The 25489-nt window shown below is 37.6% G+C and overlaps 1 protein-coding gene across 1 annotated transcript in view; it reads right to left on the bottom strand.

The window, feature by feature from the left end:
* CMTM4 (CKLF-like MARVEL transmembrane domain containing 4) overlaps positions 1-25489 on the bottom strand; it is a 29358-nt gene that overhangs the window by 1749 nt on the left and 2120 nt on the right. Inside the window, exon 2 of the mRNA XM_010006238.1 lies at positions 8533-8709. Within this exon, the coding sequence (XP_010004540.1) occupies positions 8533-8709 (177 nt within the window). The remainder of the gene's footprint in view (positions 1-8532; positions 8710-25489) is intronic.

Raw genomic sequence — 25489 nt, 5'->3', positions numbered from 1 at the left:
GCATTAGTCTGTGAAGTCAGATGGCACGTAGATGGAAAGCAACAGTGCAGATTCTGGATGTGTTACCTCTATTTCTATTGGGTTTATTAGAAAAGTACTGTCAGTAAAAACAAGGAGTAAAGCTGTTCTACCTCAGTGGACGCTGCAGTAACCTAAAAACAGTACTTGAGTGCCCCAGGAACCCTTCGTTCTCTTTCACATCACAACAGTGTTCCATGCACTGCCCAGGTAATGGTCATTGATTTTTCTACAAATTCTGTGAGGCCTTCACTTTAGAATCCCACAGTCTCAGCTATTTCTATGAGCAACAGCTGCCTGTATTGTGAGAATACACAGATTTTTATGTATGTATTGCATAAAACTGATGTTCCAAGCAGACATATTAGAACATATGCACAGCAACAACCCAGAGGCAACTGCACTCCACAAAAACTCCTGCTTTGCTCCAAGCACAGAAAAATGACTGGCACATGCAATTCAGTTATGCATATGGTGCATATGTCACTCAGTACTCAGACTATTATGCTGCCATGCCTTGCAGAAACCAGGGTCATTAGCATACCATTGGAATGTAAGTAAGAATTCTGAATGGCAGCTATTAGCACAAAAATAATTACATCAAGACATGACTAGCTGATCAGATGCAAGGAAAAAGAATTGAAGAGTTGAGACTGTACAATAAGAAAGCACTAGATTAATTAAGGAATAGCTGTTCAGTATGTCACTTAGGACAACTTCTACAATTTTTTAACATGTTTGAAACAAACATACATGGGACTATACGTACACTACAGAGAGGTAAGAAATAAAAGACTACCAAGATAACTGAAAGAATAGGTGAAGTCAGGGAACAAGGAAAGATGTGGAGGAATCAGGAAATGGCACGAATACCCTGAATGAACATGAAATTGGTGAAAAGTAGATACTATCAGAGCCAAAAGGGATGGAAAGAAAACCCAGCTGCTGTGCAACTTACAGTTCTAAGTTAAACAAACAAAAATAACCACAACAAAAACACACCGAACATGCCAACACCCACCATTTAAAAAAATCCCATCCCTACTCCTTAATTAGAATTCAAGAACAAACTTGTTCTACTTGACTCTTTTACATACAAGCCAGGCCCACTTCCTGTTCCTGCTCCTCCACTTACTACAAGTGTAATTTTATTTTTATTTTACTTTTCCCTGAAGTGCATCTTGTGAAATGCTGGAAGAAGGTAAGCTTAGAAAACTGAAGACAGGAATCTAAATTTATTCCCTGTGTATGAATGCCACGACTACATGTTCCAGCTACATAGCACAAAGACTTTGAAGAGACCATGGTCATCCAGCCACCCCCAACACATCTGTTTTTCCAGCTATGATTGAAGAATGCTTTAGAAAGTAACTGTAAAAAACAAAAGTTTCTGGTTATTCACAGGGAAAACTATGTATTTTGAGGGTACTGACTCAGCAACAGCTGATTATCAAAATTAAGTGTACCTGGGGATAAACTGTGATGGATCACTTGTGGCCTGATTCTCATCTAAAAGGGGGACTTTCACAAGAAATCCGAGAGGCTTCCATTGCTCACTGCTATTTCCACCCACATGTTCAAATTTCCTGAGCTCAGTAAGACCTACACTGTCTTACCAAATATTAAGAAAACAAAAGCAAATTGTGGGTCTCAAACTCCTACCATCTTTCCACCTGCTAGCACATAGAGAGATCACTTTTTATCTCTGTTCAGGCTTACTGAGATGGGTGTTATCTGGTACTGACTGCATCAAACAAAATTGAAATTTTATTAAATAGTTTTAATTATATAAATCTTGCTTTGCAGGTATCAAGTTAAGAAATAGATATTAGAAAATAAATTTCATTTCACAATTTCTCCAAATATCCTCCTCTCCAGGAGTTAGGCAGCTCTATCTGTGCTTCTGGGATTGTCAACAAGACCTGTGGTTCCCATCTGCACAAACTTCTCACCAGAGAGGAAGTCTTACTACATATGACAACAGATACCAGACCCAACAGTATTCAACATTTTCATCAATTCTCTAGAGTAAACACATGTAACCAAGAATACTGAAACTAAATACTGATGAGAGGGCAGCTATGCTCTTGAACAATAAAAAAATAAAATTATTTCAACCCAAGATCAAGTTATGTATTCTATGATCAGAATATATTTGCCACCTATAAGAAGGACCTACAGAATGGAGACAAAATCCTAGAAGAAATAATTCAGAAGAGTTTAGTAATTACAGTAGGTAAGCATCTCAAGATGTGATGCCATGACAAAAAAAGGGAGAAAAAGCACTTATACATTCCTTCGGACATTTGGACACAATAGGTGTAAGTTGGTAATCTTACCTTTGCAAGGGACACTGGAATGCTGCCTCCTGTTCCGGTATCCACATTTTTTTAAGTATGTTGAAAAATTGGGACAGGGTACAGAGAAGAGTCAAAGAAGTTATTTGAAAGGAGGAGAAAATTTCCCACAGTATGAATCAAAGAACCTAAACTGCTTTGAATATTAAAAGGATTGAGCTGTGTACATGAAGACTCCAGTGTTCAAATAATAAAAAATACTTGCTGTTTTAAAAGTTTAACATAGAAAAGCACAACTAAATTAATAGTATAATAAAATAAACAGATGCAAAGTTAAAACAAAAGTCATACACAAAATGAAGTTTTAAATGTAAGGGAGCTAAGCATCAGAACAACCAAAGGTGTGCTTGCTTAATATTCCATCTTTTCACTTCTTACAACCCAGATTGTTTTTTCAGACACATATTTTGTTTTGTATTTATTTCCTTAATACCATACTTAAGAGATTGAGTGAATGACACATAATGGTCTATGTTTTATGGGGTCAGATGTGCTTATTAATTAACCCTGCTGACCTGACTTTTTCATTCTGTCAGCTTAATCATCTTGCAAAAGGAGAACAGTACAAGCAAGATAGCTAGGCTTACCCACAACATGACAGACATAATCTATCTCCATGCTACAAATTAACTTGAAGGCTTCTTGAAAAAACTCTGAGATACTGCAGAACATGAAATACTGCTGAAATTAGACTGCTGGTGCCCTTGACAAGATTATTCCAGGAAACCAAATATATAAGTGTGTTAGAAACTGTCACTATCACTGGCATTTTATTTTATTGTGCTCTTTACAAAGAATATCAAATTTGTCTTTGAAAAGAATCAAACAATTCAAACCCAAAGAATTTATTCCATCTTAAGGCTCCAATTTATTAGTTTCTGCACTTCCACTTTCCCTGCTCAGGTAAAAACTTTTTAATGAAAGTAATTTATTCACATTCATACAATAAGGCTGGTTTCTTAAAAAGCTAAAACTAACAGTATCTTTTATATTTGTGTACCAGATTGTTTGGAGCTTACAGAGCAATAACACATCAATAACGCTGTCATACAGATATATAATGGTAATATCACAGATGCAAACATCAGTAGAGGTTTTTAACCCAAAATTTGGTACTTACTACTAAGAGCAGAAAGTTAAGAAAAAATACAATAGTTTTGGACAATGTTAGAGCAGAAACAAGAGATAATGAACTACAGCAAGAATTCAAGAAGTAAAGGACACTCCCTAAAAAATGTAGCTTTTTGCCATGTAAAAGAAAATAAATAATCGTGACAATAAGAAGAAACTAACTGAAAAAAGATGAGCCATTTCAAATCTGGTCATGATGTAACTCAAGTTCTTGCTATTATATTTATAGACAAAGTAAAAACCACATCACACAGAAGAATTTGTGCTGAAATTACAGCAACCTCATGAGACAGAATGCTGTGCCATAAAATTCTGTACAAAGCTGCCATCTATGAGCTGAATCAAATCCACTCTAGACTGCTCCTGTGCTCTGTCCTTTCCAAAGTGATTTAAAATGACCGACTGACTTGTGGTCACTTCCTAGTTATTTGCAAGTCATTCTGTTCTATCACCAGTGGTCCTCTAAGTCCAAAGGAGAGTATCCAAGGCCTATAATTTGCTTCAGCTAAGTGTTAAACCTTGACACATCACCAGCTATCTGTCCAACTCAAAAAAAGCATAAGGCAGAAGAGGTATCTTAACTTCTGGATGAAAATGGGTCTATGCCAAGGAAGCATTTTCTACTAAAAAAAGGCAGGGCTTTTGTTTTCATGATTCTGCTGTAAAAGTGAATTTTCTTTTCTAGAAAAGAAAAGTGGACAGCACTCTACAGCCTTCTGTAGTCACAGCCATATTATTAAACATTGTATGATAATTTTGCACCACAATTAAAAATGGAAACATGGTTTCTCAAGCAAAAATAAATCCTAGGTAGAAAGAACCCAATTACCTGTATGAGCATTAATTACCATCTTTTTTCTTCCTCCTCATTTATTTAGTCTTACATAGGTACTGATGCCTTTATTCAAACACTAGATTCTGCTACTTCAAGATTCACAGAGACATTGCTTCCTTCTGATAAAATAGTCCAGCATTTTCATAAATATATTAGTGACCCAGAGGGTTGGATTCTGGCTGTACAAACAGTGATAGCCTAGTGCCCACCTCACAGCACTGGGCTATGCTGCCTGGCCCCCACATAGTCCCCACAGGTTCCACATTGTACACTGCAGCCCCCAAACGTCTCCAGTATTAGTCTGCAGGTGTGTCTATCAAAGCACTTCGATCCAGTCCCAGGTGTTTGGCAGTAGCCAAAAATCAGTTCTATTTCCAGTATCTCAAGCAAAGTTTGTAAAAAAAACTGGAATTAACACAAGCCACTTTCAAAAACCCTAGTCAGCACCCAAAAGATCAGGGGCAAGCTCTGATTTTGAAGAAATGGCCTCAAAACCAAGACTGATAGGACTTTATTCTTACTTGTAATTATTTTTTAGTTGGAATACAAGCTCTGTTAGATGCAGTAACTCTGCCATAAATGACAAAACACATTCCTGAATTAATTCTTCTACCATTGGTTTTCATTTCTTGAGGATCACCTGCCTGTTTCCCTCTCAGTTCTTTCTTTGAGCCAAGACTGGCATTAGACAGTTTGGCATTGTGACACCACATCAAGTTTTCTGCCATTTCAATTGTCAGTTGCTTGCACACACAGTTCCATTGCTACAACAACTGAAAAAAACCCAACCCTGCAAAGATCATGAAACAAGTGTTCAAGCAACACAAAACACAACCACTGATCTCTGCCTTCTGGGAGACACATCTAACTTCTCAAGTCTTCTCCTCCAGGAAGCAGTGCTTCCCGTGGGATTGAGTCCAGGCTAAGAAACCCAACAGAATTCTGGTAAGCATGTGCTGTGCTTAATTCTGTGCCTCATCTTTGAGGCTGCTCAAGGCTGAAAAACTGCATTCAGAACTGGACACACAAAATATCTCACCGGAGCTCCTACGGACATATAAATTTCTTAATTTTTTTTTTTAAATCTATGGTCAAAATCTTTTGGATTTTTTTCCTGCACACAGACACAAATAGTCCATTCTGCTGGCTGATTATGCAATGATTTGCGTCTGTTATGACTCATATTTCTCTCCTCATATAAACTCTCATCCAAGAGACACTGTCAAATTCCAGTATTCTCAGCTATTTGCCATGATTTCTCCCACTCCCCATGTCACCTCAGTTGTCAGTCCTGAGAAAGAAGGTACTGCAGAATTACAGTGGATCCACTCTGCAGTGACAGTAATTGCCAAAAAGCCTTGCAAGCCACATGCACACTGACCAGAAAACCAAAGTCACTGCAAACACTTCGGTCAACTTTCCCACCCCGCCCCTACTTCTAGTGGGCCATGTCATGCACACAGTTTGGCTGCAAGATTTTAAGCTCTCCCTGTAGATCACGTAAGATGAAAATAATGAATTATATACTAAAAAAGGAATAATTTAGGCAAACACAAAATTATAGTAAACATTCTGTTACAGACAGCTCCGAAAACTAAACATTTCAAAGCAGCAGCTCATCAGTTAAGCAAGAATCTCTGCTCTGGTGTTCTTTTCATTCCCCTGTGCCACTTGCTTGTCTCCTGCAGAATAAGCTCCCTTTGAGCTGTGACACACAAAGGAAATGGAAATTTCCACTGACAGGTTCACCAGCTTTTGCATTTTTGCATAATACTGGTAGTGCTGCACAACACAGACAAGTGCTTGTTCTTCCATCTTACTGTAACAGACCTTTCTCTTTCCAACACACCCAAGTGAGGTTCTTTTCTGGCCTCACCATCTCTGTTTCTTTCATGCTTGCCTCAGAAAAATGAGAAAATGGTCAGGAAGTCTCTTAACTATTATAAAAACAAAGCTCTTTCCCCAAATGGCTAAAAGAACGTATTAAAAAAAATATATAGTAATTTTGCTTATCTGTTGGATGCTAGTACACACCAATCCACATTTTCATTCCAACCAGGGATAGCGGACATCAGACAATAACCATAACACATTACAAAGAAGTAAAATTGTAATAAAGTTCTAAAGGAAGCAATCTTGTATTGGACAATATCAGTTGACAGCCTGGTATTTCCCAATATGTAGGATTATCTGAAAGCAAATGGTTTCAAATGGATCCTAGAAGGCTCATGTGAGTGCTGTCTCAAGACAGACTTCTTCCCAAATTTAAGACTTAAATTATTTCAAGCACTGCAGCAGCCTCTTCTCACACAGCTTGTAATAGCAAGGTTTGAGACTCTTCACAAAGGCAATACCCATTATAAAGTCATATAGATATATTTTTAAAGCATGCATAAAATGAATTTATACAGAAGCAGGAGTGACTTCCTCCCAAAGCATTCAGGAGTGTGAAATTCTTGTCACTCAATGCAGTAAGACAGCACAGTGGCTGAAAGGACCAGTTACATGCTGATATCCAATGCATTATTTTGGGGGAAAGACAGAGAACTGTGTTAAGGTTTCTGTACTTACATATGTCCAACATACTGCCAAAGTGTTCCGGCAGGCAGCAAAACCATGCCACAAGGCTCAACAACAGAACAAAAGGTACTGACATACAGAACCAAGGGTGTATGAAATAATTAAACTGACTCTTCCTGAGGTACAACTTAAGCTCAGTCATGGACACCACACTCTGTGGTCTCTTTATAAAAAGTCTTGGTCGAATTTACTTGGAACATAAACTGGATAGACCTTGTATGCACTGAGAAATCACTTGCATCGTACCATCAAAACAGTCATGCATTTTATGTGACACTGAGGCACCTATAGACACTTGATATCACGCTCTTGTACATCTAGCATGTACAGAAGTGTATGGTATAAAAAGATGGCCTTCAATTGCTGTTATTAGCTGTCAGACTGCTGTGATGCTCAATAAACAAGAAGCTGGCAACAGAAACAGAGACCACCTTCTCTCTGCAGCTGCTCCTTTTCAATTTGCCACAAAGATAAGTGGTGACAATACTGTGGCAGAATGGACACAAAAGGAGCAAAGGCAAGACAACCCAGGCACATCCCAGTGGTTTCAATGGTCTTGTTTTGCAAGCCACCTGGATCTCCTTCACCTACAGTTACCAGTCACACCCCTCAATCCATCTAAGCTTTCTACCAACTACTTCTAAGAAGAGTTCCTCAATAGACCATGCATACATGTACAAAGGACCATCCAGTCTCATTTTAGACAGGTCAGTTAGCCTTACAAACAGATCCTGCAAATGTGCAAATTACAATGTTAGTAAATTACATTTAAAAAATTATGTAAAAAAAAATAAATCACAGAGAAGCCTAAAAACCTCTGGAACTGGTCTCTAACAGTACTTAAAAAATTACTTCTGTAAAACAAAACAGAACATAGGCACATAACTATCTTTGCTGTCCAAAGAAGTCAATGTAAATATTGTCCTTGAAGCTGACAGATCTTTTACTAGAGTGACTACCATGTTGATTTTATGACCTGTGTTTACGCAACCCAATCTGAAAGTTTAACTCATAATACAGCATGGAAACAGAGACTTGTACAAAAGGAATGTGCACTGCCAGCAGTTCTCTTCCTAAAACTCCTTGTATTTGAGAACACATTAAGCATTGCCAGTCAATGTTCAACAGTTATACGTGTAAGCAATTCAAAACACTTGATTTCCACAGAGAGCACATAATTTTTTACACTAATACCCAATGATTGTACTGTATTAAACTGTGTAAGAAAATATGTAGCTCAGCTGTCCTAATATAAAAAAAACAGTTTGAGAACAACATGCAACTGTAAATACAGCATCTGTTAAAGTTAAATAACTACAGGCTGCATTTTTATCCACTTCATCCACAAACAGTAATTACTGGCATTAGCAGGAAGTTTTTCCTTCCAAAGAGAATCTACCAGAAGACAATTTTAATCTTGCTACATTTCAAAACTTATTCTGCTGTTAGTAGTCAAAATAAATACAAGCAAAATGTATACCTTCCTCTGCATAAAAAAGTCATAAACAATCTTAAACAACTGTAGAAAGTAAAGGTCAAAGACTGAACTTATAAACAGATTTGCAGCTAATTTTACTATTTTTAACAGAGCAAGCATTTGTATGAACTTACAGTAAGATTCCAGTTGATCTGTGGTATTCTTGTGTGAAGATTTAGACTGAACATAAGCAACAGAACTCCAGTAACCACCAATGCACTACAGCTCACAAACTCGAAGAAATAAAGGCCTTCGCAAGGGGAACATTCCATGATGGTCTCTATGCAGATGAATGCAATCAGTGCCAAAACCTAGGAAGCAAAACAAGTGGAAAAAATATAAATAGATTTCCACATTTTGAAAGTAGCCACAAGTATTCCTGAAATTTCCATTGGGAACATGATCAGTTTACACTCAGGAATGTGTGATTTTAGTTTATAACAGGGCACTGTCTAAAGAGCAAAAACAAAAGCAAATCAATGCAAGACTTTCTGGATATCTCCTGTTCAACAAAGTCTACTTTAGCAAAATGACAAAAAGTCTAACATCAAAATGTCTGAGATACCCAGAAAGGCAAGAAACCCCTTCAAGCCATTTTCTTTCATTTTTCATTCATTACATGCTAATGCAAAACTTGAGGATGGAATGCATTTGTCTACTGGGCCAACCTCAAACTCAATTACATAGTATTAATATAGTGTGATTGTGAAAGACACTTAAATAAAGCTGTTATTTAAAATTCACTGCCAACTTGAGATCTAAATCAATTCAAAACAGAATAGACTCTCAGTCTCTACCAACCTCCAAAAATGCCTGCCTTCTTCATGTTTTATCATCATCAATATACTGTATTTCATATAAAAACGTTTTATCATTCCCTATAGGGCAATAAAATGAGCAGCTAACAGATAAAGGAAAAACTGATGCTACAAACACATACATCTTACTGAGATAATGGCTAGTCACTAAATTCAAAAGGTATTTTGGTAGAGTTAACACAAATGCAGACTTTTAAGACAATAGTTTAATTTCACTGCTTAGGATACAACAGTGAAACTCATTATACTTAAAAAAACCCTATCCAATGGACAAAACTAAAATATGTCAAAAAAACTATGTACTGATATTAGCTACCACTGATACCATTGAATATATCATTTACATATATAAATCTGTATTTCAAACTATTTGTCTTAAAATATAACTGGTAAAAGAAAAATGTTTGCATGGATGGTTTTTCTTCTGTTTTTTAGTTTTCCATGGCAAGCAAGGAAGGCCTTAAGAATTTTTTGCTTTGGTTTTCAAGACAACACCACCCCACCACCACCCACTCACATTTTTCAGAAAGAATTCATTTTTTTGCTCTACCACAAAATTCTAATGAGACTGTACTAAGTCACTACAATTTGAGGATGAACTCAGGGAGATAGACTCCTCAGAGGTAAAATTCCATAACTTGAAGGTTCTGCACTAACAAAACATAAATTCATAAGATTGACAAATGCCATAACACAAATATATTTCTGCTAAATACTTCTTTGCCAATTTCAGTAATGTTTTGCAGACACACTCTCTTCCAGCACTATTTATGCTTCACCCATTAGTTTGTCTTTGCCTCCTAAAAGAAATTATCAAAATGAAGCAGAAGGTTTTTCAAAGGAAGTTACCATTTTTTGACACATCAGCAGTAATTCTAAGTAATGGACAATACCCCATATGCTTTGTCACAAACTTTAGAATAAAGTGGCTAATTTAAGGTTAAAAATTAACTAAAACAAACCAGTTCTGATTTAAAAACATCTCACACTTGGGTATAAAGCTTCTCACAGCTCACTTAGAACACTCTCTTTACAAAAAGCACATGCTATACTAGATTTTGCCAGCTAATAGAGCAGACCAATTCTCAAACAAAATCTGAATGGGAAAAAAGGAAAGAAAGAATATCCAGTGAAATGGAATATTTAGAAAACCAGAATTAAAACTATTATTTCAGCAATCATACACACACAAAAACTATTGTCTAGAACACAGTTTCATTTTGCAGTATTATATAGTGTGTAATGACATCCACCTTTTCTGTGAACACAACCCTCAGAACATAAGATGATACAGAGCAGAAGAAAAAAAGTAAAGCTCAAAATAAAGTTCTTAACCATCTCAAGCAGGATCAATATCAAGTGTTACCGTTAGCTGGCAAAACCTTAACCTTTAAACGTTCCAATATAATAGTCTCCATTGTTCTTGCCACTATTTTCGAGAAGACAATTATAAAATTATTACTCTTTTAAAATAATTGGTTCTGCAATATTCTCTAGACAGACTGTAGCGCAAGCCCAGGCAATATTAGGTTAAGTTCTAAAAATATTTACAGTTCTGAATTGTGCCACCAACATTAAGCTGAAAGAGCCAAAAACTCTGGCACATGAATCACTACGCTGAGCAACTGCTAAGACAGACCAAAAGTCAGGCTTGATCTCAGGTATCCCTGATTATTTTCTGAGAGACTTCAGTGAAGGTTTAGCCCTATTTTCTCCTGTTCTCTCAGAGCTCTGTAAATATAATGAAAACATCTCCTTTCTAACCTATGATTATTGCCATTGTCTGTATATTACCCATCACTGCCTACTGCATTAGCAAATGTACATGAAGCTACACATTTTTAAAAGGCTCAAAGACCTAAAATGTCACTTCTCCAGAGCTTCCTACACTCTTCCCTCTGCCACACCACACACTCAAGATAAAGCTAATGCCCTGCCTTACCACATTTGCTATACACTCTTTTGGGAAGAGGGAAGAAGAACAAAGAGCCTCCAGCCCTCCTGGGAAGCCTCCATGCTCCATCCACCATCTGAGGACACAGAAATTCGTGCCTGCCTCAGGTGACTGAGGCACAAACACGCAGCTGACAAATCCATCACTCCCCAGCTGGCAAAGCTTTGCTCTTGCTTTGTAACACAATTCACCAACAGTACCTCAGAAAACCAGGAGACTTGATCTGTTTAGGCCTGCATCTGCCTCCCATGAAAGTAGTCACTGGACTACCTACAAAAATAAAGCAAACAAAAAACCAGCATCGTATCAGAGCACAGGTCTTAGCCAACAAAACACATGCTGCCTATCTGTCCAGCACAGGTGGTGACTCTCACTTAGGAGTCACACCTCTTCTCATAGTTCAGGGGGATGACTTTCAACAAGTTTTTCCACAAGCACAAGTTCCAAGATTGGTTTACTGAAGAAAAATGAGAAGTTGAATGTGATGGAGATCTCTTATATTAATTGTTGCTCTCTCCTACAAATGACATAGCTACAGCTTTCTCAGGCACAGGCAATAGAGGAATTTTCTTCTGATGGATGAAACAAACCTTCTCATCCATTTTTCTCTGCAGTGAGTACTTGGGAGAGTTTTCCATTCCACCCTAATTCTTCCAATATTCTAAGATTTTTATAACTCTCTTATTACTATTTGTAAGTTGCTTTTGGTTTCCTTTCTACTTGCACTCTTCTTAAAGTAAGTACAGTAGATACTGCTGTCTCAACACTACGGAAACTATGAAAATATCCACTTGTTCTACTGGATTCTCAGGTCTACTCAGAGGCATCCTAGGCTACCTGCAATACCACCTATTTCTTAAACAAATGAGATACAAGAATCCAATAAACAAGGCAAAATCAACAAGAATGAGCTTCAGAGTATGCTGAGAAAAGGTCTGGGTCTGCCCACACTTGGAGCCCCATGTGAGCAACTCAGCTCTTGTTTTGTGACACAGAAAACATCCTCCTGTCCTTCATCCTTTATCTCCCACCATTACATAATGAAAAGGCAGAAGAAAAAAACTCCAAGCAGAAGAAAGTATGAGGTGTTTTACCCTATCTTGTGCTTTTTGTCTTGATTAAGCTGGCAAACTGATGTCCAATGTTATGTTTTGGGACATCCAGGACCGCTGACAGCAACAAATACCCACATAAAGCTGCACTGTGCATGAAGCAGCCCCTCACTAGAAGGGGATAAAGCAACCACAATTGAGGGCCATTCCTGAGAGAGTGCCTCTGTACTGGGATCCAATGTCCTTTAATTTAGCCATGTTAGCCTCCTACCATTATTGTATTCATCTCAACTTTCCTGTAAATTCCCCTGGAGAAGGGCCCTTAATGAAGAAATCATCTGCCTTAGGGCTATATAAATGGCTTATATTTACATCACTTTCTTGGCAACACAGGCACGTCAGATATAAAACACTGTATTTCCCAAAAATTGAGAAAATGTGCCATGACAGGAAGCAACAATGAAAAAGAGCTTTTAGAAGGTTACTAATGATGTATTTTTCCTGTCAGAACATGTTGTGTTTTATTCTTGAAGAAAATAATCAAACAACTTTGCACTAAAAATAAAAAGACAGTTCTGCAATGAAAACAAAGTTTAAAAAAAAGTTTTCCTGTTTGTCTAAAACATTACCACAGAAAGCCTTATTGTGTGGCTAAATGACATAATTACGCATGATTTCCAAAAAAACCACAAAATGGTCAGCATTTTTTCTGCCTGAAAAATACCCACAGAATTTTGGTAAGAATGTCACACTACCAAAACGTTTTTACATCCAGACTGTTTAAATTAATGGTACAGCATAATACATATACACAAAATATAGAAGAAATAAATTGCTTTTATACCACTTAAAGTATCTGAAGACATTAAACTTTTTTAATTAAAATCTAGATTTATTGTTCTCATTTGCTTGGCCCAGCAGTCCCAACTTAATGTAGGAAACCGGTCTCATTCCTTGCAAAGCACATGCATTTCCCACATCTAAAACAGCTGGCACAGATATGAATTTTTGGGATCATATGTCTTAAACACAGTCCTGCTTCTCCAGCAGGAAACCATCTTTTACTCTAAGCAGAAGAATGACTGATTTCCCGCCTGTTCCTAGTCTGCATCCTTAAGACTAAGAGAAATGTGTTATTAACTCTGGTAATTGGACTGCAAGGAGCCTGAACAAAACCCAAAGAAATATGACCAGACCACCAAATTCAACTCCGATTTGGTTTTGGTGGTGAAGAAATAAATAATAGCAGAATATTTAAATTTCAGATCTTCACTGCACCTCCAGGGTTTTACACAGCTGGAATCCTTAAGTCTTTACTATTTCTTCATTTGGTTTTGGATATAACATGGCAAGACTTCAGAGCATTAAATATTGTAGAATCTTTATTAAATCAGCTGATCTTTTGCCACCTCCAGCAGTTTTCTATAATCCTTGAAAGATTCAGCTACTGCTGACTTCCCTCTCCCAACTTAGGCAAAAGACCAATTCTAAATACAGAACATATTTCTGAGGCCAGAAACAATTTGATGGCATATTATGAGAAAGGGTCATATTTAAGAACAAGGGTAATCAACATTCAAAGTTAACAATAGAATGAAGGTTGTTTTGAAACACTAAGCACATAAAAACTAACACTTACTCTAAAAAAATAATTAATGGGACTGAACTAAGGTGAAGCAACTCTCAACTGGCTAGAATACAAATGCATAATTTTTAAAAGTGAAATTAATTGTAGAGTCTACAATGAAAAAAAGCAGCAGACATGAAGTAGTGACTCATTTCCTGATAACTATGCATTAGTACAGTGTTTTGTTTATTGCTAAGACATACCTATACAAGAAACATTCTTATCTGCTCAACAAATGAAAAACCAGCTCTAGTCCAAATACCATTAAACAAACAGCATCTTACAGTACTTAAATATTTTACATTTTGGGTTGTTTTCTTTGAAAGAAAAAAAAAAATCTTCCTGTTAACTGCTAAATAATTGTAGGGGTTTTTTACATTACATTTGTATTGTCCTCATAGAAAATCCTTATTTCAGCATGTAAAGTAATAACTGAACATGAAGATGGTTGTGAAGCTCTTGTTTTTACAACATCCGCATGGCTCATTCTGGAGGTGTCATTGACCAGACCCATCCTGTGCTGCTCCTCAGAAGTGGAGCAGCACCAGATACGGCCATGGCCACCACCTCCTCCCCTTTCTCCCTACATCATTTCTCCCCACAAGAGCAGGCTCCTCACCTGCCTTTTGGCATTTAGGGGCGCACTCTGCTTGGACTGGAAGAATTATCTCATGACCTCCACCCTCAGCCCCATCTCCATCGGTATCTGGCCAACTACTTCTCTGGCACTTGCAAAAAGTTGCTCATCCCTACTTCGTCTAACTTTGCAGACCTATGAGTTTGGCTTATTAACACCAAACTAAGACACAACCATCTTACTAAAGAAAAAAAAAAAAAAATACTGTGATTTAGGTTTATTTCAGTTTTTACCCAACCAAACAGACGACCAAGAGAACTGAACAGAATGTGAAACCAAGGCATGGTACAAAGAGATATTTGTTTTAGGCACATCACATTTCTCCACAGAAACCTGAATGAGATTCAAACATACCTCCCAGATCAGATGAAAAAGGAATGCAACATGTGACCTGTCCCATAAACAAAAGCCTATCAACAGTTTTGCTGCAACCCCATCCCATAAGAATGTTCAATTGAAGATCATCTAGAGAGCCATGCTTTGAACACTTTAAACATGTGAAAAGTAAGCAGTTTCTCCCACTGATTTCTTTCCACAGCAACCTGTGCCTTCATTCCCTAGAAGCTACAATTCATCTGCATCATAATTCAAAATCTTTTCACAAGCAACAGGTCATGCAAGTCAATGATGAACAAAAACCCAAACATTTCTAACTTTCCTATTTATATCCTGTATTAATCTCACAAATCATATGCAACCCAGTGAAATTAACAAGTCATAAAAGGAAAGGTTTATTCTGTATCTATAGTACCCCAAATTGTGCCAATAGCTTCACCAAGTAGACATAAACCAGTAAATTATAGGAGGTGTTCCTCCCCCCCATTTCAGCATATCCTGATATTAGAGGCTTCATTTTCCCATTCGTTGTCTCATGCTCATTTTGACTGACATCTGCAAACGCAGCTTTCCACAGGAATCTCTCTCATTCCCAAATATCACAACCTAGTGTCCCCAACGATACTGCCTGGTGCAAGACATGGCAGGTTCCTCAGAGGCAGCTGCAGCTCACAAAACTCAGTAAAATTCTCTCAACGGCCACCTCAGCAAGTCTCAGCATATCCATGCCAATGCAAGATGACGAAAAAAAAAAAAGCCACAAAGCAAAGGGAACTCTTGCTGACTAACCACTGCAATATATCCACATCAGACTTCAGAATAAGGCTCCAGAGTGCTGGTAAAAACAGTAATTAAATCACACACATAGAAAAGTGGAAATCCTTTGACAGAAAAACTACTCAACTAAGTTCCTGACTGCAAGAAACAAAATAAGGGGAAAAATCTAGCTTAATAATTGAGTTCAAGGAAGTTTAGTAACCCTCACTTTCAGTCACCAAGGCTAGCAAAGATCCAACTTAGCTTCCTTAAAAATCACTGGTAATTATATTTTTGTCTTAAAGACTAATATAATAGTTAATATATCTAAGAAGTCACAGCACTTACTAGCTTGTTAATAACAACTGTGCAGGATGCTCAAGAAGTCTAGGAGAGGTACCTCTCAGTACACTGTCCCACTTCCCATCCCCAATCTCTCAATAAGGGTACAGTATCCTCTCCAGACAAATTCCTAGTATTTTCTATTAAGTCATGCTATAAGTACTCAAATTATCATATCTTTGCTATTTAAACAAAATGGATATATGGTTTTACTCTATTTTTTACTTCAGGCTGCAAACACATGCTATATGGTACATACTCACACATGCTCTCAGCTGGAACACAGCAAGTTACTAAGATTGTGTTGGTATATTTTTAAGCAAAGTTTAAAAAATTACTATTGCCTCACTTATAAGAACTCTCTACTCAGCTCTTTAAAAAATAGAAAAATCAACACTTTTGATTTGGCTTTGTATTCCCATTCACAGTCATAGAACAACCTGTGTTGGAAACCTGGCTAGTCAAAACAATATTAAAACACAGTACAGTAAATCTGTAAGAAATAGTAGGATAAATTAATTTGTTTTGAGAAATAAAAGTGTAGTCATAAAATTTGACAAGTATTTGATCTGCGCAGCCTCCTGTTTAACTAGCCTGTTAGGCTATTTTAAAAAGTGAAAGTTCTATTTTAAGTCTATCAGAATCAGTTTGTATCCTTTAAAACCCCATTTAATCCAAATTATGAGTAAACATCAAACATCCCACAAATACTAAAACAAGAAAGGAATTTTAATGAGAAAACAATCAAGAACTTAAAGTAATCCTAAGGAATCCATTAAAGTTTTGGGGGTTTGTTTTTGTTTAAAGGAAATGGTGCAAAATGTCCTTGAAATCCCAACGTTCCCAAGATTGCAATCTGAAGGCCCCCTTAGATGCCATGCCTTAAAAGGCAAAAAGAGTCTAGACACATTGGTAAAACAGAACATTAAAAAAAATAGATGTAGGCCAGAACATTAAAGAGCACTGCCAGCTGTACTGGGGAATGCATGAAACCTTCAAGTCTGTCTAGCTGTTTAGACTGTCTTAGAAGCGTTATACAGCAGTATCTCATCCAGAATAGAAAAGTGCCCACAAACTTGCATTGCATAACTGCAAATCCACCTACTCCTCAGTAGTCCTCAGATTTTATAACTCAGGACCAGACCCACCTAGGGACTGCAAACAAACTTGGCACATTGCAAACAGAGGACTATAAAATGCTGTAAACGACACAAATGCCTCTGCTTTCCCTGTCACTATTCTTACTGTACTGCCACCATGAACTGAACATACAGAACATCCCAAAGACTTCTTTCCAAAACACTTAAAAAATGTTACTAAGTGATAACATCATATAAAACTAAAAGATCCCAATGTTTAATAATTTTTTTCATCTACATGAGATAAATTGTTTATAAGCATTAAATGCAACAATTAGTATCTTCTAGAGGAGTGTATGATCAAGCAACTAATTAATTTATTCACCACATTTGAATGGCAGTATTAGCTCCTAGCATTAAAATAATTTCAGAAAACAGAAGTTACAGAAAGTTATTAAAGATCTGTAAAACTTAAGCATTTCATAATATTCACAACTGTGCTTGTTGCTTTCTTGCATTAACATTTCCGTTTAAAATGTACAAAGGTACAGAAAACTACTAATACAGAAATGTTTGTCGTTGATTCATTGAATACTTTCACCAAAAATTGCCAGAACACCTAAGAGATTGGCAGGAGTAGAGCTGTATCAGCGGCAGATTTGTAGAATTTGAAAATACCAATGTTTAGCTTAAGTGAAATTTACAGCAGAAGCATCACCACATGCAACTCCAGGTCTAAGCACAGGACAGACTTCTACGAACCAGGCACATGTGCTTTTAAGCTGTGCTGTAATGACGGCAACTATCACAAACAAGTTCAGCTCACTTGCAAGCTGAACACCTTGTGAACATACATACAAGCTAATGTCAAACAAGACATTATTCCAGCATCAACACCTGAATACTAAGGCACATATTAAAATAATTTTAACTGCAGACAGTGCTGAAGACACTTGTTTGGGTAAAAACATGTCATATTTTTCTGCAAGCTAAGGCATTAAATACCATAGCCTTAATACCAGAGCAATTAATTACATATAATAGTCAGAAATGTGATACTCAGAGTTACAGTTTCCAGTTTAATTCACACTGAATGAGATTAAAATATTAAAAGTTACTCTGCTTACTTGAAACTACATTTCAGATATTATGCTATTCTAGTACAGATCTCATCCTGGTTAGTATTATCCAGCTTTTGCTTTCCTCCTCCCATATTCTGGACAGCTGATGGCAGACGTTCCAGAGAAACCTAAACATTACTTCCATGCTTTAGAAGCAACTAACTACAAAAATCATCTGTGAATTAGGTGACTTATTTTTCAAAAAAATCAAAATGCTTTATATCCACCTCTTATTTAGAAGAAGCAACTACTACCACTACAGAGTTACAGCAGTTGAACAATCGTTAAATGTCTATTAATTCTGTATCTAGTTGTCTTTGTATAAAAATTTCAGTACAACATTATTTATTGAGGTCTAGAACCAAGACAAGTATTTCTGAAATGCTATCTTGAGCATGGAACAACAGCTATCGAAAACTGTGTGCAAGTTGATTTAACTGCATCAGAAATAAGAGATCCCTCCTCTACTAATTATGTTACAAGAAAAACACCTCTTAAATTCCCAGTCCTCTCCTTGTCTTCTCAAATGATAATCAGATCACCAATTATGAGGCTCATCAACAATAGACATTACCACAAAGATTACAAGAAAAGAACTTAGCTTTCCAAATAATAATCGCAGTAGAACTACATTTCTTCCTGCAGTATCTACAATTAGTATAGAGTATCAATTACTATTACACTGGTTCGTAATGAGAGGGGAAAATAGAGCATAGAAATGTCTTCTGAAAGCAGACTTCTAAACTAAGAGCATACTTATTATAGAGATTATAGAAATGTCTTCTGAAAGCAGACTTCTAAACTATCCACCACCTTGGAGAGAAATTTTTAACAGGAATTCAGAGTTGACTAACAGTAGGATACCAGCCTACGGCCAAATGGTAGTTAAGGGACATCAGGAAAGAGACCAAAACCTTTCTGGAGGAAGACAACCACACTCTTCAGTTGCTCACAGAAGCAATATTAAGCAAAGCTAAACAGAGTTATCTCGTCATTCTTCCCTCTGATAAACGTCAACGTAAAAATAGCACCACATGGCAAGGCAGATCTACAACTTCTAAAGAGAAAATCTTTACAAAGAGAAATCAGGAATTTCAGGAACACTGAAGAGACACAGTTTACCTAAAGAGGATTTTTACACACATTTTGTTACAACAGTCTTTTTCTAAGACCAAATGCCAAAGATCACCAGCGTACAAAGTCATATTTAAGCATCTTGTGAACAGCTACATATACCAGAGAGTCAAGGCTCAATATGCAACATGCAAAGTCACAAGGATTTCTTACATAAAGGCACATCTATTGTATAGAAACTGTAAGAGAATTAAAGATGGAAGATACAGAATTATTCTAAATTAGCAATGCAATCCTAGGATATAACAGTAGAGGCATTTTCAGCACAGGCTTGAAAAGTGAAATGTCATCACATCCACTGGTAAGACACACTTGAAAGGATACCTACTACTCATGCCCACTGAGAAACCATCTCAGTCAGATGGAGGCACAAGAAAGGGCTGCTGGATGGTCCCCAGACCAGAGAGCCCCTCTTACAAGCAGAGTCCAAATAATTTTGTCTTGCCTTGTTTGGTAACATGAAATCTAGCTGAGTGCAGACAGCTGTTCCAAAGTGCACAAAGGAGTAAGGAGTAGTTACAGAAAGCGGCAATGTCGGCACAAGAACAAATGGCTATAAATTTGCTAGAATTAAATTCACACAAGAAATGAGGAAGGCTTCCATACTTCTCAACTGCAGTACAAATGAACAAAAGCTAACTTCAAGGTGAAACTATCAATTCTGGAAAAAGCTGTCTAGGACAGGGCTGCCTGTGATAACAAAGCTGCTCAGGTGTCTCCTGCAGTGCTCTGCTTCTCACCAAGACCACTGAATGCTTTACTTCAGGAACCTCACAGTGGAATGACCTTACCATGCAATAAATATGACAGAGAACAATCTTCTGACCTCTCTCAGGTACGGTCTGATGTTATGTAGCTTAGTTAACATCCCATATACATAAAACTGAACTATAACACAATAACTAATATAAAATAAATCTCTTTATTCACACTGTATTAAGTGGTCAACAGGTAATTCTACCATTTATAGAATGACAACTGCCTGTAAAGCACCCAGCTCCCCACTCTAACAACTTAATTAAGCAGATCAGGAATCACACTGCTGTGCAACTGCACAAAGGTACTGCACAGAGACCCAGGCAGAAAGGAGCAGGAAAGAGTTAGACATGCAGGAAGAGGTGACACACCAGATGGGGATGGGAGGCTGGGGACTCAATCTAATCCTCCCCTCCAGAAGTGATCAGAATGAGAATCTGAGCTGAAGGCACAAGAAGGCAGCAATAATTACATATGACTTTCCTGAGAACTTCATATTCATTTTCAACCTGATTCTAATAGTTAGGAATTAGCTTATTCCTCAGACCATAAAAGTTTTCACTCTAATTTTGTAACATAATTAACAATTGTTTTAGTGTAATACTCATGTAGGTGTGTATTACAGGCTTTTTGAATTTTCTTTTCCTCATTGCAATAGATCCTCATAGCAAAGAACTTCACTGTACTCCTGGCCTTAAGCAATTTCTGGATCTGGAAACATATAAAGACAGTAAGCCACAGAACAACGTTTTCCAACATTCAGCTACTCTCCACTAATTAAGATGGACCTTTTTGTTCTGAAAACTGTGAACACATGAACTGCTATTCCCACCAGATTTCATTTAGCTCAAAATCTTGCCTCCACCAACAGGCAATAGCATATGCTATAGAAAACAAGGCAAGAGGAAGCATGCAGTGATATTTCCCAGTACACTCATCAGCAACTTGTAGCTCAGAGACCTCCCAAGCAGAAGCATTATCTTATTTAAAATGAGTATCTGACCGAATTTTTGTAGCATTTTCAACAGACACATGAAGAAAATAGTCCAGGGCTGCCAGAGCTAGGGAAGCCATCACTAACCACGACAAATGGCACCTTAAGCTAGCACTTGATAAGGGTTTTCTGACACTTGCTACTTCCTTCAGAAGATTGCACTGTGATGTTACTGCTCCAGTTAAACACTCTTAACTGCCACCAATGTCACAAGAACTGGCCAATTTTTCACATCAGTTGTTCCAGTTGTTAAACGTAACGTGCTACTTTAAATCAACTGCCTGTGAAAATCTGGAAGGATCCTGGTGAGATCCACCACAGGTCCCAACAGAATCCTGCCTGGTTTCCTCATAATTCACCTGGTGGCCTGATGAATAGCCCACCTGGAGCTACAGTCCCCAAAGAAACCAAGAAGCAGAAAACAGGCAGTCATGATTTGCCATGGGAACTTCAAGGGAAAATTCATGTTTATGCTCAACTTCAGTGATAGTGAGATCCTTAAAGGTACAGACTTGTAACAATCAAGGAAAAATAATAATGCTTGTAGAAAAGTCAAAGATAAAAATAAAGTAAGGGAAAAAAAGCAGGTAAACTCATCTAAAGTAAAACTACTTCCAGCAAAGAGGTGGTACCTGTTAATCAGCCCCTCTCTTTTAAAGGGCAGCAATGAGCTCCTCCAGTTCCTCACATTGTAAACACCTTTCTTCAGCAAGCACACTCAGAAAAAGGAGAGACTCTCCTTAGGAAATTCAAGGGAATGGTAAATAAATACTGAAATGAAACAAATAATTTGATGATGTCCACAGGAAAGTTTCCCAGATATGTATGTTTGATTACTGTACAATAATCACCATGGGAAGTATTAAAGCCCTAAAAAGCATGAGAAACATAAAACCATGCCAAAGAGTAATGAAAATAAACTCTAAAGAGCTTTTCTGCTCTGGTCTCCAATGATAGCCATCTAATGTCTCCCATCTGATGTAAAGCAAGGTACTGCTCCATCTAACTGCCAGAAAGTCAGCTGACAATTTCCACCTAGATTTGAAGTACCCCCCCCAAAAAAGCATTTCTTTGGTTGGTATATAAGTATACTGGCTTCTTCTCCCTGACTTCCATTTCAACCTTTCATTTAAAAAACAAAACACCACACAAATACGTTACTTGAAGTCTTCCCCCACCCCCAATTAATTTCCCTTCACACCATTTACTTCCCACATGCCTGATGACACCTGATCAGATGTCTCAGCCACCTCAGCAGCCCTGACATGGTCATACATTTACAATTCCTTCCTTCAGCCTTCTTCTTTAAAAGCTTATAGCTCCAGTCCCAGCTACAGCAGATGTGTCCTCACAGATTGAAATAAACACACACACAAGTATTTCAACAGAACAATATCATAAAGGCAAAAGAGCTACTTTCCAAAAAGGTCACCTACCTAACCGTACAACTTTCAAAAAGAGGAAAATCAGTTCAATATTAAGCTGTTCCACATGGGTCCTTTTTATTACTTCCTTGCTATTCTTCATATTGAGTATCAGTGACCATTAGCAGGCATACGTGTGCACCATGTAACTATTCATCTTAGCCTTGAATACAAATCAGAAGCCCTAAATAGTAAAATATAATTTTCTTAGTTTGCATGCCCAACTTAAAATTAAGAAAGCATTATTTTCTTCAACCTTTTCTGGAAGTCAAGGGAAAGAAGTCAAAATAAGACTCAGAAATAAGCTGCATAATACTGCACATGAAACATTATCATAACCCTTCATGTCAGTGCCCCTTTAAAGGACACTTAAGGGAATATTCTCTTGAAATATTAATAAATAAGATTTAAAACTACTCTCTCCTCTACCAGCACTTAAATGACTCTGTGTATCTAAAATGTCATACTGCTTTTCATCTTGTAACAATATTTTGAATAAATTAAAACACATCTACAAGAATACTGCTCTACAATCACCTATTTTCATTATCTTCCCCCCCTCCATTCCCCTGTTCCTTCTGCTTCTGACAAATAGGCATTCTGAAGAAGAGCCACTTAAGCCACAATGCCCAACAGTAATCCTACATACACAGTGATAGGAATGAATTTGCAGGAAGTCCTTCAATTGAAGATTAGAAGAAACAACAAAGTTCGTCTTGAGCTGATAATTTTGTCTGCCAATCATACATGTATTTTAAGACAAATCCTTATGCTAAATGAAGCACATGCATTGTAAACTTTCCTGTAGCTTTATTTTACGATACATTTAGAGACCTTTTGTCTTAAAAAAAACCAAAAATACAAGTGTTTGTTAAAAGTTTTCTTGTGTGCTATATGGAGAGCTTCTCCTTAAAGAGTTACAGTTCTATACTATGAGCTTTGACACATTTTAGTTCATGCAGTATTTTTGTAAAGGTATTATTTAAAATTATAATTAATTATACTTGGCAAATAAGTGAACTAAGTGCACTGTGGAATGTGTTCTCCCTTCTCTTTCTTTTCCAACACAGTTCCATTTTCCCTCAGCTTGCAAAATTCAGTCATCTGCTCTGCCACTTCTTGTGAGTACCACTGTGCAGAAACTAATTTCTTGTTAACTTCTGACCCACTGGATTCATACACTTCGAAGGAACCATGCACAACAGCTCAGATCACTTTTATTTAAAAGGCACAAAGCACTACTCAAATCCCCTGAAGGTATTAAATCGCACGAGTAAGTCTTCCTAACAACGTACTAAAGTAGCAACATCCTTGTCCAACAGTCAAGAAAACCCTGCATCTGTAATTCCAGCACAGCATGGCTTTCCCCCCATCTTTCTTTCTAGACAAGACTTAAAAATTTAAAGGTGTACTCCATGTAATTTTCATAGAATCATAGAATCATAGAATCTTAGGAGTTGGAAGGGACCTCGAGAGATCATCTAGTCCCACCCCCCTGCCAGAGCAGGGTCACCTAGAGTACATCACACAGGAACGCATCCAGGTGGGTTTTGAATGTCTCCAGTGAAGGAGACTCCACAACCTCCCTGGGCAGCCTGTTCCAGTGCTCTGTCACTCTCACAGTAAAAAATTTTTTTCGGATATTCACCTTGAACCTCCTATGCTCCAATTTACACCCATTACCCCTTGTCCTATCACTGGTCATCACTGAGAAAAGCCTAACTCCATCCCCCTGACACTCACCCCTTACATATTTGTAAACATTGATGAGGTCACCCCTCAGTCTCCTTTTCTCCAAGCTAAAGAGACCCAGCTCCCTCAGCCTTTCCTCATAAGGGAGATGTTAATTTCAGAACTTTTTCCAAGCCAATCTAAGTTTAATAATACAGAATTCACTTACTCATGATCAGTAATCACTCATTTTAATTACAACCTTTACCATGACTTGCCACAGTTCTCAGTGCACTACAGAAAGGATCAGCACTAGGAACAGAAACGAAAACCCCGAGGGCAGATTACTTCCATGTATTAGGCAGCACCACCCCAGGATTTCTACCACATGGAGAGTTTTTAACCGTTCAAAGATAGGTAGATGTTGTACAGTGATGACAGATTCTTTGGCGTCAGTCCTGAAAACACATAATACAAACACAACTATTCCCTGTTGTTAAGGCTTCTCGGGTAACACACTCCTTGCTACCACTTGCAGACCGCAGATTCCACTCTACACTGAGATGAGAAGAAAACCCACACTTCCAAATCCTGGACATTCATAAAAAAATAATCATAGATTTTTCAACATAGTCTATAAACTTTTGTCACTGTTGAACCTAGGATATTCTGCATGCATTTTACATGAAACCCGTAAGTGCAAGCTTTGTCTTGCACAAACCAACAGGGGTTTTAAATGCTGGAGTTTTATATACAAGATATTAAAACGTCCCTGCCATCACAGTTCCCAAAGAATTCACTCATTTTAAGGGAAAACAACTTGTAGTAACCCAGAAGACACTATTTCATCATTATTTTAAGCTTACTGTTTTAATAAAATATCTATTTTAAAATATCCTGCAAAACGTATTCATAGATTTAAAAAACATTAACAATAAAGTGAAGGTGGATCAGATGAAGACAAACACCAGCAGCAACAGAAAAACTGACAAAATGCTTCGGTGTTAGTACATTTTCAGCTGCTATATTGCTCCAAGATTTGCACAGCCTCCATCAAACTAAACAGTTTAGTCGCTCAAAGTACACGAACAAATACAGCTTACATGTTATTTCAGAACAGAAAAATGTTGGTTGTTTCGGGTTTTTTCCCCGAGGGTTTATTTTCTATTACTCAGTGCACTTAAGAGCACCGCAGCCTGCTCAAGGCAAGCACCTAAGCGGGTACTTTGCAAGCACCCAAGTCGATGCCCAGAACAACTGATGCCTGCAGCTGCTCAAGCAGGAACTCCAGGTAGCTCCCCCCACCCTGAGGCTGCCCTGCCCGGACACCGGAGCACGACGAGCCCGCGGGAGCCTGAGGCCGCCCGGGCAGCAGCGGGGCCGAGCCGGG

The sequence above is a fragment of the Chaetura pelagica genome, unplaced genomic scaffold, assembly GCF_000747805.2.
Source record: "Chaetura pelagica isolate M959 unplaced genomic scaffold, ChaPel_1.0 scaffold139, whole genome shotgun sequence".
In the NCBI taxonomy this organism is placed as follows: Eukaryota; Metazoa; Chordata; class Aves; order Apodiformes; family Apodidae; genus Chaetura; species Chaetura pelagica.
The sequence above is the reverse complement of the archived record's forward strand: the minus strand, read 5'-3'. Positions and strand labels throughout refer to the sequence as shown.